The sequence below is a fragment of the Corvus moneduloides genome, chromosome Z, assembly GCF_009650955.1.
Source record: "Corvus moneduloides isolate bCorMon1 chromosome Z, bCorMon1.pri, whole genome shotgun sequence".
NCBI lineage: Eukaryota > Metazoa > Chordata > Aves > Passeriformes > Corvidae > Corvus > Corvus moneduloides.
This window is the reverse complement of record NC_045511.1, coordinates 31,304,098-31,321,629: the sequence shown is the minus strand read 5'-3', so window position 1 is coordinate 31,321,629 and position 17,532 is coordinate 31,304,098. Positions and strand designations below refer to the sequence as shown.

The following is a 17,532-nucleotide window of genomic DNA, read 5'->3' as shown; positions in this document are numbered from 1 at the left end:
TTCAAGAGGCATGTGGATCTGGTGCAGGTGAGGTGGGTTAGTGGGTTAGGGGTTACAGTGGCAGTGCTGGGTGGATGGTTGGACTGGATGATTTTAAAGGTCTCTTCCAACCTTGATTCCATCATGCTATAAACTATTGAGTGGTTATGGTGTCTCTGTGCAGATGCTCAGTCGGACTGGACACACACCGCTGCAACCAGTCTAGCCAATCCTACTTTAAACTGGAGGGTTGGACTACATGGTTTTCAGAGGCCCCTTCCAACGACATCCATTCTGTGATTCTGGGATTGTAATAATCATTGGATTTCACTTTAATTTTCATAGATACAAAATCCTGTGGTCATTAGTAATTCTATAAAGAACAGCTAGTTACAGTTACATTTAGGAATGATCTTTCTAACTTGAGAATGACACAATTCAAATTAATGCAGTTTGTTTCTCAAGAACTTTAAAATTATGCCGGGTGAGCTCTGTTTATACAAAGTCTCAAATGGTTTGTCCTCAGGTTTAGGTTCTGAGAATAAATTACTTATTTATAAGTAAGGTAAACAACAACAACAACAAAAAAAACCAACAAAAAACCCCAAACCAAAACAAAAATCAAAAAGGAAAAATGCATTATTGAGCCAATACAGTGCCTTGTAGTATTTATGCGCTGCTTTATACAAAGCATCCTTGTAAACACTGAAATGAAACTCCTTGGTCAGATTCAGATTTTGGGTTTCATTTTCTTCAGATACCAAAAGAAGTAGAATCAACATTTCTTTACATCACATTAAAAGCATTTTGGTGTTTTATAAAAAAATCACAAAACTGCTGAGGTTGGAAGGGACCTTGCTGATTTTGAAGGAAAACACCCATCTAACAATTTTAATTACAGACATCGGACTTAGGGTTCACCTACAGAGAAGAAATAAATGACTTAAAAGTTTTGTTTTTTTGCTGATTGCAATTTATTACAAATACATATATTCACTACTTACTATGTGCCTGCTGCACATTAGAAACAAAACCATACAGAACCAAAAGTGCTTTTATTAAGTATCAGAAAAAAACGTTATACACAACACAAGTCATTTAACCACAACTAGGTATAAATCCCCTTGAATAGCTGAACATACTCTTCACAAGAAGTATGTAATAGTCACAATTAGATATCGGTATCAAGGTGCTTCAAAACAAAAGCACAAGTGCTTTCAAGACTGATGTCAACTGAAACAAGATATTTGAATTTGTTTTCACCTATACGTTCTTCAGGCATACTTTGCAACAGTATTTTTTTTTTTATGATGAACAACAAAATCCCCCAAATGCCTTTAATTATGGCATTAAAGTTATCAGGCACTAAGACAATTCAAGATACAAATTAACTGCTCCGCCAGAAGGAAATATAATGGCTTCTAGGACAGCCAGAGGTTAGATGACTTGATAAGCACAAAACTTATCCAGCTGCAGGTAAGTGTAAAAAAACAACTTCAACGTATCATGGACAGGAACTTCTACGGGGTTAGTTTCTTCTGCTGGCTTTCTGAGACTCAGAAATCTGTGGGATCCCTTAGTTATGCACAACTCAGGAGAAAGCTGAACTCCCTTACCTGATGTGGAACTCTTACACATGGCAGTCTCATACTCTGCCTTAATATGACACCATGCCTTCTGAATAACAGAAGGATGTTACATTGACAGACACAAAAAGCCTTAGAAATTCAAACATTTCAGATGAGCAGCTGCTGCAGAACAGAAAAAAACCTCATCTCTAGTCACAGAGCTCTTTTCCTTCAGAAATTATCAAAGCTAGTTGAATGCAAAGCCACGTGAATCCTCATTTGTTACATATATCGTTTTTTAGAATAGATATGCTAAAAGAACTTGTGTTCAGGTAGCTTGGAAGACTGCTATCACAATTGCAACTCCCATCTAAACTCACACACAGAACCACTCAAACACAGGTAGATTTCCAGCTGCTATCCCCTTTTTGTAACTATGCAGAACAGACAGTGCAACGATTGAAAAAAAAATTAAGAAAAAACAAAGAAAAGGAAACCAGCAACTTGTATGCGCATATGTTCTACTATGATGCGCCATCCAGAAATCCAGCAGTCTCCATGTCTTCCATGCCTCACATTCTCTTGCATAGAAGCACAAGTAGCTTCTATGTCTGTGTTTGGCTGCCATTTTGCTGGGCATCTGTGCACTTCTTAATCAATCATCACTGCGGTTACATGTCAAGCAGCATTTTTTCCTATAGGGTAACCCTAAACGAGAGGGAACATGCTTTTCTTTGTATCCCCTGTTTACCCAATATTTTCAATAGCAGATTTTGGAGAAAGGGTCTTGAGCTAAAACATAAATATGCCCCAGTTATGGCCAATACAGGCTTTGGTTTACATCAATATAATCCACACATGAATATAATGCGAGTCAGAGGAAATGAAGTTGCTCTTGTAACTTCACATGCACTGTGCGGAAATTTAGGACAGTGTTTCATTTGGAGACAAACATGCCTCCTCTTCTTCTAACAATACAACCTTCCGTCTGGAGAGAGACATCACAGACTTCATGGCAGTTAAAGAAATTCTAACAAAGATGCGCAAGGCAAGAAAAGCAAATGGTATTACAATCTGCATAAGATGGAAAATTGCTGTGCTAAATTCACTTAACAAGCAAGTTAGAAAGAAGGCCCCAAGGCTTACGCAAGGGTAGAGAGCCAGCTTGGCAAACATGAAGGCATGCTCCTTGCCACCATATCTTGCAAAGGCATGCAAAGTTTCCTCTTCATTGAGAAGGGCTGTAGTCCATATGGCAAACTGAAATATGCTGGCAAAGAAAGTGATAACGCAGCTGACCTGAATGGCTTCTATTTCATTATGAGACTTTTCTGCGAATTCACTGGTCAGCTGGTAAGCTAGTGGAAGCCCACCAATGAAAGCCAATGAAAGTATGTTAAGCAGTCCCATTAAGCGGGTAGCTTTTGTTACATAAAGGAAAAGTGAGTGATGGACAAACCACAGGAGACCAATTGTGACAAATGAGCCAAAGTAAGCAAGGTAGTTTGGCCCATATTCACTTAAAGCTTCAAGAAGACTGCTGTGGAACTTCTCCTCAACTTCTCTGGGATCAGGAACATTGTCTTCACTGTGGAGAGAAAAATTACTGGAGGAACACTGAACTGCTTTACTTTGAGGAAGTAGTGAACAACAAGCATCCACTCCATAGTTTTCTAATTTATAACTTAGTATTTTAAATAACACCTCTGCAAAGAAATTCTATAGAAAAGGAAATCTGAATGTAAGTTGGCATTCCTTTGGGTTAATTGTCACAGTGACTAAACAGCTTTTATTGATAAAAGCCTTTCATCTGAAAACTAAGCTAAAAAGTTTTGTTCTTCAAGACTCTAGATCCCAACATGTATTACACACACTGATGATCATTACTGCTGTAACGTGAGTGTTAGAAGCATCTTTGGTTTGTGCTCTGTGTCGTTCCAGAAAATCATACTTTAAAGTAACCACTGCAGATTTTAGAAGTTAAAGACAATGTTTGATTAATTTTATTTCCTCAAATATTACATACAGACAAAAGTTACTATATTTAACAAGACAAATTGTAAAAATCAGCACAAAGCCTTACCATATATCCAAAATGAGCAGGGTTGCTACAATGGCATAGACTCCATCACTGAATGCTTCTACCCGTTCCTTACTCAGAGGCTCACTGAGGTAAAAACTGAAGGTTTCCATGCTATGATGTTCCTCCTCTTCACTTCTCTGACCTGGTAACAAATCCAGAGGCTTAATAATGAGAAGAAGTATAAAACAAGGTAGTTCAACAACCTACTGTGACCCCCCCTTTTTCCCCATTGCCAAATATTTTCTTTAGAAAAAAGGATGCCTGTCATCCACAAATGTCAGTCACTCCACTTTTTTGGCCTATGTGCCTCTTCCTGAAGTTTATGTTTCTTTCAAGGAAAGTGCTTCAGGAACAAAAAAAAATCCCTGTCCTTTAAACCATATGGCAAACCATTATCACCACGTGAATAATGATTCAAAGCTGTAATTGAACAAAACAAATCAGATGCTGTGCCTCAGAAAGCCCTAACAGCTGTAGGGCCTCTATGCCAGCTCAGAGAACTTACACTACATGGCAGAAAAAAATCTGTCTTGAGTGTGAGGCTGAACTGGGATATCAAATGACCTGATTTAAAATAACACAAGCCTTTTGTCAAAAGGTGTAGCTTTTATAGTAAATGTCAAATACATCTCTTAAGACTGAACTCAGAACTGCCTAGCTAGCCAAAATACACTGCTTCGTGTGTGTAGACTGGACAAAGAAAAAGGTTAAGGTTCCACAGGAACGCAAAGCAGGTGTAACGACAAGAAACTAAATAAAGCAGTAAATCAGCCATCTGACAGGGTGAGAGGTACAGACATGACATGACCACAAACCACAGTGGCCCCATTGCAATAAGCACACTCAATATTTGTATGTGCTTATTCTCAGGCTCTGAGAACTCTCTGGCTTCATCCTTTCAGAGCATTTCTGCCTCCCTACTATTGCTACCACATGAGGGAGTCAAGAGTATGCTCCCGTTTGCACTGTAGACAGACAGACTTGTACTAATCTGAACAGCAGCACCAGAAGCACAAAGGTGTTATTCTTCTGACCCAGCTCAGGAGTGTCAGTTCCAAAGACATTATCTGTTCAGTGGTTTTGTGGTCCCTCTCAGAGGGACACTGCACCTTTTGGCCAAGTAGGTTACATGATATCCCCTTCTCCTTTTATTTTGGCAAAGGCAACCTCTTTCTCAGCAGGATTTAAGCGCAGTTCAGGTTGTTGGTATGGTTGTGCAATTGTTAGTCCTGACACAAGGAGGGCAGAAAGCACGTGAGGGAAGGAAGCATGGATTTAGGCTAACTTAAGACATGTGTTAAGGCACCTCTTTAGACCACAGCAGTTAGATTACTGAGACGTAATACCCTGAACAGTTAACTATTGTGACGAAGTTTGATTTACAGCTGCAGCGCTTGCTGGTTTGAAAATGTGTGACTATTCAGCATTGCAGAGAAGTGATAATGGCACAGAGCTTGCTTCCTTATGTTCTTCCATCTCCATGCTCTCTCTTGAGGAGGGAAAAGGGATAGATGGCCTGCAGCCATCATCCATATAGCTCTGTGTGTCTGCATGCACTTGCATTATCAGGACAAACCAGGAAGGTTTCGCACAGGGAAATGATCTTTAAATGTGTTGTGCCTTGCACAAATCACATCATAATGATGGAAAACCATGGAGCAAGGGAGACACTGTTTAGAAGCACATCAACAAACCCTAAAATCACTATGTTCTGAGACTGAAAATGAAAGCAGAACTAAAATTACTTCATTCTGGGCTGTATGCATAACATGTTGACAACCTAATCTGAACATATGCCTAGGAGTTTTGTTACTCACCAAGAACTTTGGTTTTACACCATGTAATTAATCGAGTGAGATGCGGAAAAACAATTACGAGTCCAAGAAGTACGTAAGACTGTTGGAGAAGAAGATGAACAGTTTAAATATAGTTATCAAAATACAAATTACCTTCCAACTTTAGTATGAAAATAACTGTCAATCTTAGATCTAGTGACATTGAGAAAAACAAATCTTGACTTTCAAAAAGAAAAAACGGCTCAGCTGAAATGCACATGCACCTCCTGAATACTGCATGTGGAACCAAGCACTGCTTTTTCCTACCTAATTTAGTACCAGTAATAAAGAAAGCTAAAACAAACATTACAAAACAATTCTGCTAACAAAAAGTGTAGGAATAACTGCTTTAGAAGCTAAAGAATTATCCCAAATGATCCTTATGGGTCCTTCCAATTAATGATATCCTAAGAATCTACTGTTTGTGTCACAAAAACACATTGGTGGGTCCTAAGTGGTTCACAGGCTTTGTACAGGTCTAAGCACACACAGGAGCAACTTGGAGACTAATTTCACTGTTGTTAATATTAAAACAAACAACCAAATTACAGTGAACAGAGTGAGGAAGAAGAAAACATACTTTCAGATAAAACTAGATTTTTTCACCTTTGGACTCCTAAATGCTCCTTTCATCAACAGCAACCTGATTTCTCACAAATTTGGGGATTTTTTTAAATACTGCTAATTCCTGTGGAATCTTCCTCAAAATTCAGTTAAATCCATCTTTTCCTAAAGAACATGAGGAATGGAAGCTCAGGATACATTCAAAAAACTAGCTTTCAGTTCCAAATAGGGGTTCCAAAAAAGATTTAAAGCTATTAATAAGGAGGAGCACCTCATTGACCTTAATTAAAGATGGAAGAGAAAAAGGCTGTGTAAAAGCAGGCTGTAGCCAAAACTACTTGTTTTGAGATGCAGGTTGTCTAACCGGGTCTCCTTACTCTATTTGCTCTTACACCCTGAGTTAGTGCAGCAATTGCATTCACTTCTCTTCAGTTTGTGCAATGTGGTGTTTATTTCGTGCACTTTCCATATTACCTCAACTACTTCTGATGCGTAAGATACTAAGGTAGAATTGAGAAGACTTTACTAAAACGAAAAAAGCAGGCATAGCAAGTAATATTGTAGCAGAATATTATTTTTAAATGACACAAATTCATGGATCAAGTTACAGGTTGATACATGTGATTAAAAACATTCAATGCAAAATAGCAGTCATGACTACAACACCACAGAACGGGCAACTGAGAAAGTCTGCATAAGTAATGCAGACATCATTATTTTCATACACAGTCCTAAAGACAACTAATACAAACTGCTGCATCAAAGTTTTCAGTTAACTGGGAGAACTTACCAAAGGAATAAAGAAAAAAGAAAAGATGGCTGCTAAAAAGCATAAAACTGGTCCTCTTAGAATAATCTTTAAGATATGACGTTTATAGAAATCCTGATTTTCGGACTCCTGTATCTGTTGATTCAGTAAGTGTGGGTGATAGAATCCATATGCTACTATCACAGCCTGCAAGGAAAAGAGCATTACTGAAATTATTACATATAAGTATATGCAGCATTTCAAATATAAGACATAGAACTATAAATCAACAAATTCCAAAACACTTCCAAACTTATTCTTCACTTCCATATCAAAGGCTGGTCCTAGAAACTCTGAGATTTGACAACATGCTGCATGTCAAGACTTTAATCTCCTCTGCAGAGCCTGTCATGACCTTTGATCCTTGATGAAGAGGAATGAAAATCGCTGTAATAAGGAACTGAAAGTGACAAAGCACTGCACCAGGAGGAAGAGTGCTGCTGGACTTGAGGCTGAAAGTCTGTGTTCCCTCACCCACTGCTGCACAGCTCAGAAATACCTCGGCAGGAAAACTCAATTGTTCTTTCCCCACGGCATTTCTACAACGAGTGGGAAAGGAATTCTGTGAACTTTGAGATCAGCATGAAACAGCTTCACATGACTGAACTTTCATCTTACATACCGGCACTGTATTATCATAACGGGCACAACATTGAAGAAGAATGCTATACAAACAACACATTTAGCAATTTATGCCCCTCACTAAGAAACTTAATTTCAGTTCTACACAAGAAAGTCTATTTAAAAGTGAAAATGTAAATGGATAGCTCCAATACCTGTATAAGGCCAATGACAACAGCACAGACACTGAACAGGAAGATGCCAAAAGGTACCCCTGGAAAGGAGGCCATTAAGGAAAACTGGAAAAAAATGCAACAAGATCAAATATTTAATTAAGAAGTGATGTAGGAATAGCAGTAAACAAACAGAAGCACTCTTCATTCAATAGTGAAACTCATATATCTAAGTAATAATTTGTATTTCACCATAATTCCATTAAATGCAATTTCTACCAACTAATATCCCAACCAAAAGCATCTGGAGAGATGGTTTTGCTCTGACATTGATAGTGCTAAACCTTAACCACTCTGGCACTGTGCCTGCATAGTAATTACAGACTGGCTTGTACCCGAGCGTAAAGTTTAACTGGCTTTGGACATGTCATAGCTGTGAAAATTCTTGATATTAGGATACCTTTTTGAATCTTTTATTTTGTCTATCTCCATGGCTCCCTGTTGTATTAATTTCTGCAGCTTCTTTAGGGGAGGATAAAAAAAAAAAGAAAAGCAGAGTGTAGTAGTAAAGTAACATTGACAGCTTTCCAAAAATTATTTCAGCTTCAGGACAAAATGAAAAGTATGTTCTCTTGCTGCTAAAGATCATTTTACTGACCACAGCCTTATTTTTTGCAGACTAAATGTAGGACATATATATCCATAGAGAAACAGGTGCCTGTCTTACACATACAACAGTCAAGATGCATTTTAAGCAACTGTTTTGTTCTGTTAATATAGCATTCAGTTAATATATATTCAGCAAATATTCCTTTGAGGTCATCTGACCAAAAATTGTGCAGATTTTAAACATGAACTATCAGCTACCAGAATCAACCTTGCGGAGCAAGTCAGAAGTGATACCACAAACTTGGTCTAAATTACAAAAGGAAAATGTCCTGCCATATACGGAGGAGTTTGAAACACAGTTTTATTTATCTTGCCAAAATTCTCATCAGATAACTTGGTTGCTTTTTTAAAAGAAATCATGGGAATTTTTTTACCATGAGGGTGGTGAAACATTGGCACAGGTTGCCCAGTCCCTGGAGACAGACAAGGTGAGGTTGGATGGGGCTTTGAGCAACCTCATCTAGTTGAAGATGTTCCTGATTTTTGCAGGGGTTGGACTACATGACCTTTAATGGCCCCTCCCAATCCAAACTGTTCTATGATTCTATGATACTGTGACTTCCCATGACTGTAATTTTTGTTCCAGTCATGGAAAATGGAACAAATTTTCTGCCCATTTTCTGCCAGGTCTAAAACATGCAATATTTGAAGGTTATAAAATAGGTTAATGAATTTTAAAGAAGAAACACTTGACTATGATAATGGATTCAGGGTTTACACTATAACAACATTTTCCTGGGTTTCTGAATACTTTGGTAAAGTCTTTCCAAATAAATAAAGAAACAAACACTTTAATTTAAACATATGACAGATTTTAGAAAATTACTTACTGTATATGGCAAGAAGGTTATGATCATCATACAAGCCTAAAATAGAAAAAAAGCATATTGAAACACTATGTATTTTCTGGACACATCTTCAATGAGGGTATTGCTTGCTTTGTATTTTACAAAGAGATCAAATGCTTGCGCTGCATAATGAAAACCACCCACATTTCTGAAGTTACTGAGTTTTGACTAAAACAAATGGCTAGTTTTGTACACATCTTCCATGTTCTCTATCCGAATTGTACACGCTTATTTTAGAAAACATTGCAGTTTTTTACCAATACCACAGGTAAAAGTTTTGCTATGGTTTTTAAGAGACTTCTCTCTAAAGTAGCAATGCTAAATGTACCACACCTTCTAAATAGGTGTTTCTGATTTGTCAAGAACATTAATATGTGATCCCAAAGACTTCATATCTAAAAAAGCAAAATTAAAAAAACCCAACCAACCAAACAAAAGCGTAAAGAAATGCATTGCTTTGAAAGCTACATTAGGTAAGAATTAGATGTCTTAGGATATTCTTTTAAAAGAATTTCCTCTAATGTTATCTCATGGAGCTCCAACAGTGCTCCATGAGTAACAAAATTAAATTAACTGTGTGGTTGCATACTTTCAGAGAACAGAGTTTTAAACAACATAGCAAAATACTCAGTTCCCTCAGATGAACTTCAGACTAACCTGCTGCAGAGCTTCTATTGGCTTACAGTAAAACATTTCTAAGTTAAACGCAAGCTACTTATGAATCAGTCATAACTGATTGGAACTAAAGATCTTTGTGTTTTCCTGACTTGGAAATATGACAGAGTTACGCTATTTAAAGTAGAAACTTTTGGATATTCACAGACACACTTAAGAAAAAGTGACCTGTATCTGCTAGGTTAAACATCCAGCCTGTCTGACATGACTTACCAGATTTAGAAGAGCCAGGACATCATCTATATGCTCTATCACCTGAAACAACCTAGCAAGGCAAGGCAAGGTAAGGTTATTATGAACAAGCCAACTCACAAAATATATTTTACAACACTACATATGAATTGTACATTTCTCATAGTGTAGGGGAACCCAATTTCCTTTGCTCCGGAATTAATACAGGTGCTCCAGGTGCTACCAAAACTCATGTAGCTCAAATACAAAAGTAATTTCTTAGAAAAATATGAAAAGTGAGATACAATCAAGTCACTCATGAAGCAGTTATCAAGAACCTTGTTTCTATTTGAACGGCAGAGTATCTTCAAAATATTGTAAATTTCAAAATTCAAACAAAAACTGCCCCGGTTCCAGTATGATACCTACATGCCAATTTCTTTTTAACCACCAAGACACGGCAGGTGGGGATGTCCACAGCTCTATAAAATTCAGAATCTGCAACATTACAATTGATTTTGTGACAAGTACTTCTGAGGACAGAGAGATGAGTTTTGCCCAGCTGGCACTATATCAGTTCCTTTGTTGTGGAGTATGCAAGTTACAAATTCCTGTTTTTTCAGCATAATTAGAAGTCTAATTCCATCTAGACTTTGAAGTAAAATGAAAAGTAACTCTAAAAGCTATATAATTCTTGTGTTTCTCTGTATCACCATGGCAGTGGTGTAAGAGTAGCTATTCACTGGTAAGAGTAACATTTCTTTACAATGATTTTCTAATATTATTCAACAAAAGACATTTCACAAGTCTGGCAGCAAGACAGAAATGTATCAGAGACATGGTTATCTCCTGCACTTTCTAACTTTTAACTTTAGATTTAAACACTGTGATCCTACCTTACATGAGCTGCCCATGCCACTGTGACTATTAAAAAGGTCATCAAGTAGACTGCAATTTTTGCTAGAAGAAGTTGCTGAACACTTTCACCTAATTTCTGAAACAGAAAGTGACACCCAGGGAAACAAAATTTAAATGTTATATTACAAAATCATTACCAACATCTGCAAAAGAGATGTACAGTAATGTAATCTATTTTTTGAAAATGTCTCCCAAGAATGCAGTTCCCATTCAACAATCTCTTTAGTACATTGCAGAGAAACCAGTTTATTAGGAACTTGTTAAGTAGGCTGAAATATGGCATGTGATATGCCAACACATCTCTTCAATCTGTAAAAGGGCTTCCCAATGCTCTGTTCACCTTGTGATTCATCTCTCATCACCGTTACTTTAATAATGCGTTTCAGAGAACTGGACACAACACGCCCCTTTTACTTTCACAGCACTGACTTCTGCACTAGAAGCCGCACACAGGTTTTTGTGTAATGATTGTTAACAAGGAGAAAGGAGAGGGCTTAACCTCACCGAATTTTGCACATTTTACCACCAGAATGGCTTAAACAGACTCATGTAGTATATTTGCTGTGTTACAGATCTTATCTGAGCTCCTTGAATTAAGACTTAGGTCTGTTTGAGAGTAGAAAAACAAATCATGATTAAAAAAACCCATCTGTAAACATTCTCAAATTATTAATGTTTCCTAAAATTCCTGGGTATTTTCAGTATTAATTTATTTCCTACAGTCTTCTTTTTCAATCTCTGCTCATTCAAATTACATTTATTATGAACCTAACTTTAAAACTAGCATTCATATTGTGGTATAGAAGTGGCTTCACTAAGTGATGGTTTATTACCAAGAAGACCAGATGCTTTCTGAAAGATGTTTTGGTCAGATGGGCAATTCATTCTTCATAGAAAAGTAACTACATATAATCTATGGCCTATAACATATAGCTCATTCTGGCTTTATGTCAAAACATGTGCAGATAACACAAATATTCATCTTCAAGTTTTACACTCAAAGTTCACCAGTTCCTTGCCCTATGCAAAATTTCTGTTAGGTTTAATGTTCCTTAATGGTTTCTGCTTTTTAAAGCCTGTTACTTGAAATGAAGCAGGCGAGCTGAACGAGGCTGTCACATCTACTTGCGAGGACTCAAGAAACAACAAAAGCCACGTGATACCTGGTCAGGATGTATTTTTGTGTGAGCCACCGGCAAAATCTGAAATAACAAAATGTTTATTAGCACATGACGTTCTTTTCCTTGTTGAGCACTTCCCTAAAACCACACAACCCTCAGGTGCCCGCGGATGGCGTAGCCAGGACCTACGCTCTGCAAGTCACAGCCGGTATTGAGCCGTGGCCCGGCCCCGCCCGGCCCGGCACGGCCGGCACTGCCGACACCGCCCCGGGACAGTCGCCGACATGTCGCGACAGCGGAGCCGGGCGGCACGGGCGGTCGCGGCCCCGCGGGAGCGCGGGGCGGGCCGGACAGGCACGGGCGCTACCCGGAAACCCAGGACCAGTCGCGGCTGCCCCAGGCTTCTCCCTCCCTCTCTCCCTCCCGCCGCCGGGCGCTCACCATCACGGTAGCGATGATGGAGAGCAGCGCGTCACTGTAGGCCAGCAGCCGGTGCGATGTCTGCGTGCTGCTGCCCGGTTCCGGCCCCAGCCCCAGGCCGCGCTCCGGCGCCGCAACTCGCGGAGCCGACATAGCCCCGCTGCGCTCAGCGGCGGCGGGGGCGGCGCTTCCCCTCGCCCTCAGAGGGGCGGGAGCCGCCCGGTGGCCCTGGGAGGCAGGGGAACGCTGCTCTGGGAAACAATGGGATAGGTGTCCCTGAACCGTGGTGACGCTGGGCGTCCAGCGCCTGAAGCACCCAGCCCCTCTGATCTCCCAGGACCAGCTGAAAAACCAGGGGGTTTATCTTCTGCCATATTCTATATTCTTAACAGTGTACTCAGAAAGATTGACTCTTCTTTTGCATGTATTTTTTTTTTCCTTTTACGTTTAAGGTTGGAATTGGAGTATACCCTACTAAGGAGTATCTGTTGAATGAGAATGTTGTATGAGATACAATCACAGAATAGGTAAGGTTAGAAGGGGTCACTGGAGGATACCTAGTCCAACCTCTCTGCTCGAGCAGGGTCCCCTACAGTATGTTGCTTAGAACTGTGTCCATATGGCTTATTAATATCTCCAGAGAAGGAGACTCCGCAACCTCTCTGGAAAACCTGTTCCAGTGCACAGTCACCTGCACGGTAAAGGAGTTCTTGCTCATGTTCAAGTGGAACTTCCTGCACATCAGTTTCTGCCCATTGCATCTTGTCCTATTGCTAAACACCAAGAAGAGCCTGGATCCATCCTCTGACATCCTCCCTTCAGATATTTCTATGCAATGGTAAGATCCTCTGTCAATCTTCACTTTTCCAGGCTGAAGAGACTCAGCTCCCTCAACCTTTCCTTATAAGAGAGATGCTCCAGGCCTCTCATCATCTTTGTCATCTTGTGCTCAACCCAATCCAGGAGCTCTATGTGTCTCTTCTACTGAGGAGCCCAGAAATGGACACAGCACTCCAGATGTACCTCACCAGGGCTGAGTAGAGGGTCAGGATCACCCCCCTCAACCTGCAGGCAATGCTCTTCCTACTGCACCCCAGGCATTCTCAGCCACATGGACACACTGCTGGCTCATAGACAGCTTGTTGTCCACCAGGACCCCCAGGTCCTTCTCCCCAGAGCTGCTTTCCAGCAGGTCAGCCCCCAGCCTGTGCTGGGGCCTGGGGTTATTCCTCCCCAGGTGCAGGACCCTGCACTGTCTTTTGTTGACCTTCAGACAGTTCCTCTCTACCGATTCCTCCAGCTTGTCGAGGTCCTTCTGAAGGGCTGCACAGCCCTCTGGGGCATTGGCCACTCCTCCCATCTTTGTGTCATCAGTGAACTTGCTGAGGAGGCCTCTGTCCCTTCATCCAAGTCATTGGTGAACAAGTTAAGCAACACTGGGCCCAGTATTGAACCTTGTGACAGGCCTGCAACTAGACCCTGTGCCACCGATTACAAAACCTCTGGGATCTGCCATTCAGCCAGGTCTCCATCCACTTTACCATCCATTCATCCAGCTTCCATTTATGGGCACATCATGAGAGATAGTGTTGAAATCCTTGTTGAAGTCACGGTAGACAATATCCACTGCTCTCATCCATCCAGGTAGTTGTCCCATTGTAGGAGGCAATCAGGTTGGTCAAGCATGATTTTCCTTTAGTGAATCCATGCTGACTACTCCTGATCATCTTCTTGTCATCCATTTGGATAGAGATATCCTTCAGGATCTGCTATTCCATCACCTTTTCACGTGGAACGATGTAAAGCACGAGTATTTTAGAATGCAGTATAAAATGAATTCCTGATGGAGGAGACTGAAATTATTCATTTGAATGTTGTCCCATGTGTTGTATGAAGTGTTTTACAGAAGATGTAACTTGAGCTCAAAACAGAATTGAAATATTTCCAGGCAAATACATACAAATCTCTGTATGGCTAGTTTAATTTTCTAGTTGTTGGGGTTTTAAGAGATCTAGTTTTTTTTCTGTTAAAGGAATTTTCCCCCATTCTGTTACTAAGACGATAAATTGCTGGGTGTTTAAGAGAAGACAAAAGGGCCTGGCCACTCTTTTGTTTCACCTGGGTGTGGGTTCAGTTCGCTCTCAGCGTCCGGAGAGAGAAGCTGGAGAGAAAGGAGCTGCTGGTTCCTTTTTTCGGCCGTTTTTCTTTTTGCTGGAAACAACGCCGGGATCCCAAAAGCCGCTTTCCCTGCCCTGCTGGAGGCCGGGCTGTGGCTGCCCTGCCCCGCTGCTGCGTCGAGCTTTCGCTGCGTTGTAGCCGTGCTCGCCCTGCCTGCCTGGACCTCCGGGGGTTCCCCCTTTGGATACATCTCGGCTGCCACCCGGGATTTGTGTTTGTGCCTGCCGTTCCAGCCTGCTGTTCCAGCCTGCTGTTCCTGAGAGTCCGGGATCGGCTGCCCAGGGGTTTGTGAAGCCTTTGTCCCATCCCTTCCCGGGATCCCAGGCCGCCATTGCCGCGTGCTCCCCGAGCTCGCTCCGGAGCGCCCCCTGCAGCCGCGGGGGAACCATCGCACCTGCCCTGCTCACCGGGAGCCGCCAGCGCCCCTGCCGGCTGCGAGCGGAACTGCACCCGAGGGGAAAGGGCCCGACAGCCGAGAAGGCTGGCACTGGGTTTGTGATTGTTTGCTGTTACTGCCATAGTTGTTGTTGTTTGTTTGACTGGTTATACACACATATATATATATATAGTAATATATGTATGTATATATATGTAATATATATATATGTGTATATATATATAGTAAAGAACTGTTATTCCTATTTTCCTATTTCCCACATCTTTGCCTAAAGGCCCTCGATTTCAAAATTATAATAACTCAGAGGGAAAGGGGTTATATCTGCCACTTCAAGGGAGGCTTCTGCCTTCCTTAGCAGACACCTGTCTTTCAAAACCAAGACACAAGTGTATCATAATAAATTCTTAAACTAAAGAAAGGCAATTAAATAGATGAGCTAATGGATTTCACAGGGCATTTCTGATAATTGTGAATTTGGTTTAAAGTCTTTTCTTTAATGGTGTTCCCCACAAACACTTAAGCAATAATTGTTCTCTGGAGAACTGGTATTTTTTGGTGTTATGTGCTGAAAACTTTTGTTTGTAGGATTTAAAAAAAAAACAACAGGCAAGACAAAACCAAAAAGGGTACAGATGGTCTTTTTCCTTCAACTAACTCACCTCTTCACATATTGCTTTCCAGAGGGGTGGTTTTCACTGTTAGTGACTGGCCTCTCGCAGCACACTAGCTATCACTTGCATGGCCACAGCTAGGCTGTGCCTTCTCCAGTCATTGCAGCTGACATATAATTTTGCTTTATATTTTTGATGGTTGGCTTTGTCTCATTTGTTTAAGTGCTTTGCCTTCACTACTGATTTTATTATCTCATATACCTCACTACTGGGAAGTCTCCTGAAGTGAAGTCGTGTCTCTTCCTAGCATTGAAGACTTCAGAATGAACACACATCTCTTATGAGATGTTTGCTGGTGGCCTGGTAAGGAATGTGGTTTACTCGTGATGGCCAGCTGTAAAGCCTTCTGTTGTCAGTGAAGTTGTACCTGCATTTCAGTGCCACTCTTGCTGCTGTTTAATACACTTAGGTTATGGAGCAACATTTTCAGAAATGATGAATTATTTAGAGAAGCTGAGCTCAACATGATGTATAGCAGCAGTGTAGAGCTGCTCAGAAGGACAAGGGTTTTTAAGACCAGACACAACTGTTGTTACTCCTAGGTAGCTTTTTGACACTGCTATATTCAGGTGCTCTGGTGTGTTGTTGCCCTGTGTTCTGAAAAAAGCCAAAGGGAAATAGTGCTTCCAAATAGGAAGCGCTTCTTTGCTTAGTTTGGATACTTGAGTCTATCTGTTTCCTACTAGTGTCTCTCAATCGAGACAAAAAGTATGAGAGAAGGGGTCTTTAAAATTAATTGTGAGAGCCTGATCATTAACGAATCAAAAATTTATTGAGCTAGGGTATAGCTTTCAGTTTCAGAATTCAAGGTAACTTGTAGTAAAGCTACTGCCTTCATCCCTGCTTCTACAGAGCATGCTGCTTTGTTGCCCTACAGGTCCTGACTTAGCCATAGTATTGTGGAAGAAGAGCACATTTCTTCCACCTGGAGCTGTTATGAACATTTGTTCTCACATAAAGAGAGATTTCTGCGCAGTTCACTACTGCAGCTGAGTAAAAAGTATGGATATTATGCCTAGTTGAAAACATCATTTACCCCTACAGATTCAAATAAAATCTGTGTTCTGCGTTACTATCTTGAAATGCTCTTTAGTTTGCACTTAGAATAAAGAGTAAGAGTGGAGGCTCAGGGAAGTCTGCAAGAGCACTGAACTCTGAATTAGCTATGTTCACCTTTCACGTAACGATACACTTCTGCACAGTTTAGGAGGTTACCCACACTGAAGTATTAGGAGAGAAGTCTCTGTAGCAGTGCACTGTAAAAGCCGCACAGATCAGTCTTACCTATTGAACCTTTGGGGAACAAACAGGGAGGAGCAGTGACGTCAGCTGTTTGCATTAAGACATTAACCTTTCCACTTCACCTTCTGCCTGTGCTTCTTCTGTAGTCCAGTTGCTTTGGTTCCTTCTCACTTGCAGGCCTGCTAAAGATATCAAAACATGTCAAATAAAGAAAAACTATTTCTTTTTACCTCAGAATCTGTTGCTGAAGGACATTCTGGTAAGTAAAAACTCTGATTGTATCCTTGCTTTTATGGATGCTTGCTCAGAAAAATGCTATCTGATGAAAGTTCAGTCATATCTCCCCTAATGGAGAAAAGAAAAATTAATTATTTTGAATAGACTTTGGATTAGTGTCTTTGTTCGCTTGACTAGGATTTGTCTTATTTGTTTAGCATGCAATACAATCTGGCACAGGTAACTTTAAACTTTTGCTCGAGAAAAGCATGGATTGGTCTACAGGTAGATGTGGAGCCGCCACATATACTAGAATTGCTATTTCATTTTTTATCCTGTAATGAAGAAACTAGTACCTTATGCACATGTATATTATAGGTGATCTTTGAACTTTGATTCTCTTAAATGTTTGGAATATTCAGCATTAATTTGCAT

The 17,532-nt window shown here is 40.5% G+C and overlaps 1 protein-coding gene across 1 annotated transcript; it reads right to left on the bottom strand.

Moving 5' to 3' along the window:
- Positions 1–941: 941 nt before the first annotated feature.
- Positions 942–12,587, bottom strand: TMEM175 (transmembrane protein 175). The gene is made up of 10 exons (XM_032096367.1): positions 12,415–12,587; positions 12,016–12,054; positions 10,831–10,928; positions 9,977–10,028; positions 9,071–9,106; positions 7,614–7,697; positions 6,820–6,984; positions 5,448–5,526; positions 3,631–3,772; positions 942–3,135 (listed from the first exon to the last, which is right to left on the bottom strand). Exons 1-10 carry the CDS (start codon positions 12,544–12,546, stop codon positions 2,472–2,474), a joined length of 1,491 nt encoding a protein of 496 aa, XP_031952258.1. The 5' UTR covers positions 12,547–12,587; the 3' UTR covers positions 942–2,471.
- Positions 12,588–17,532: the final 4,945 nt, after the last annotated feature.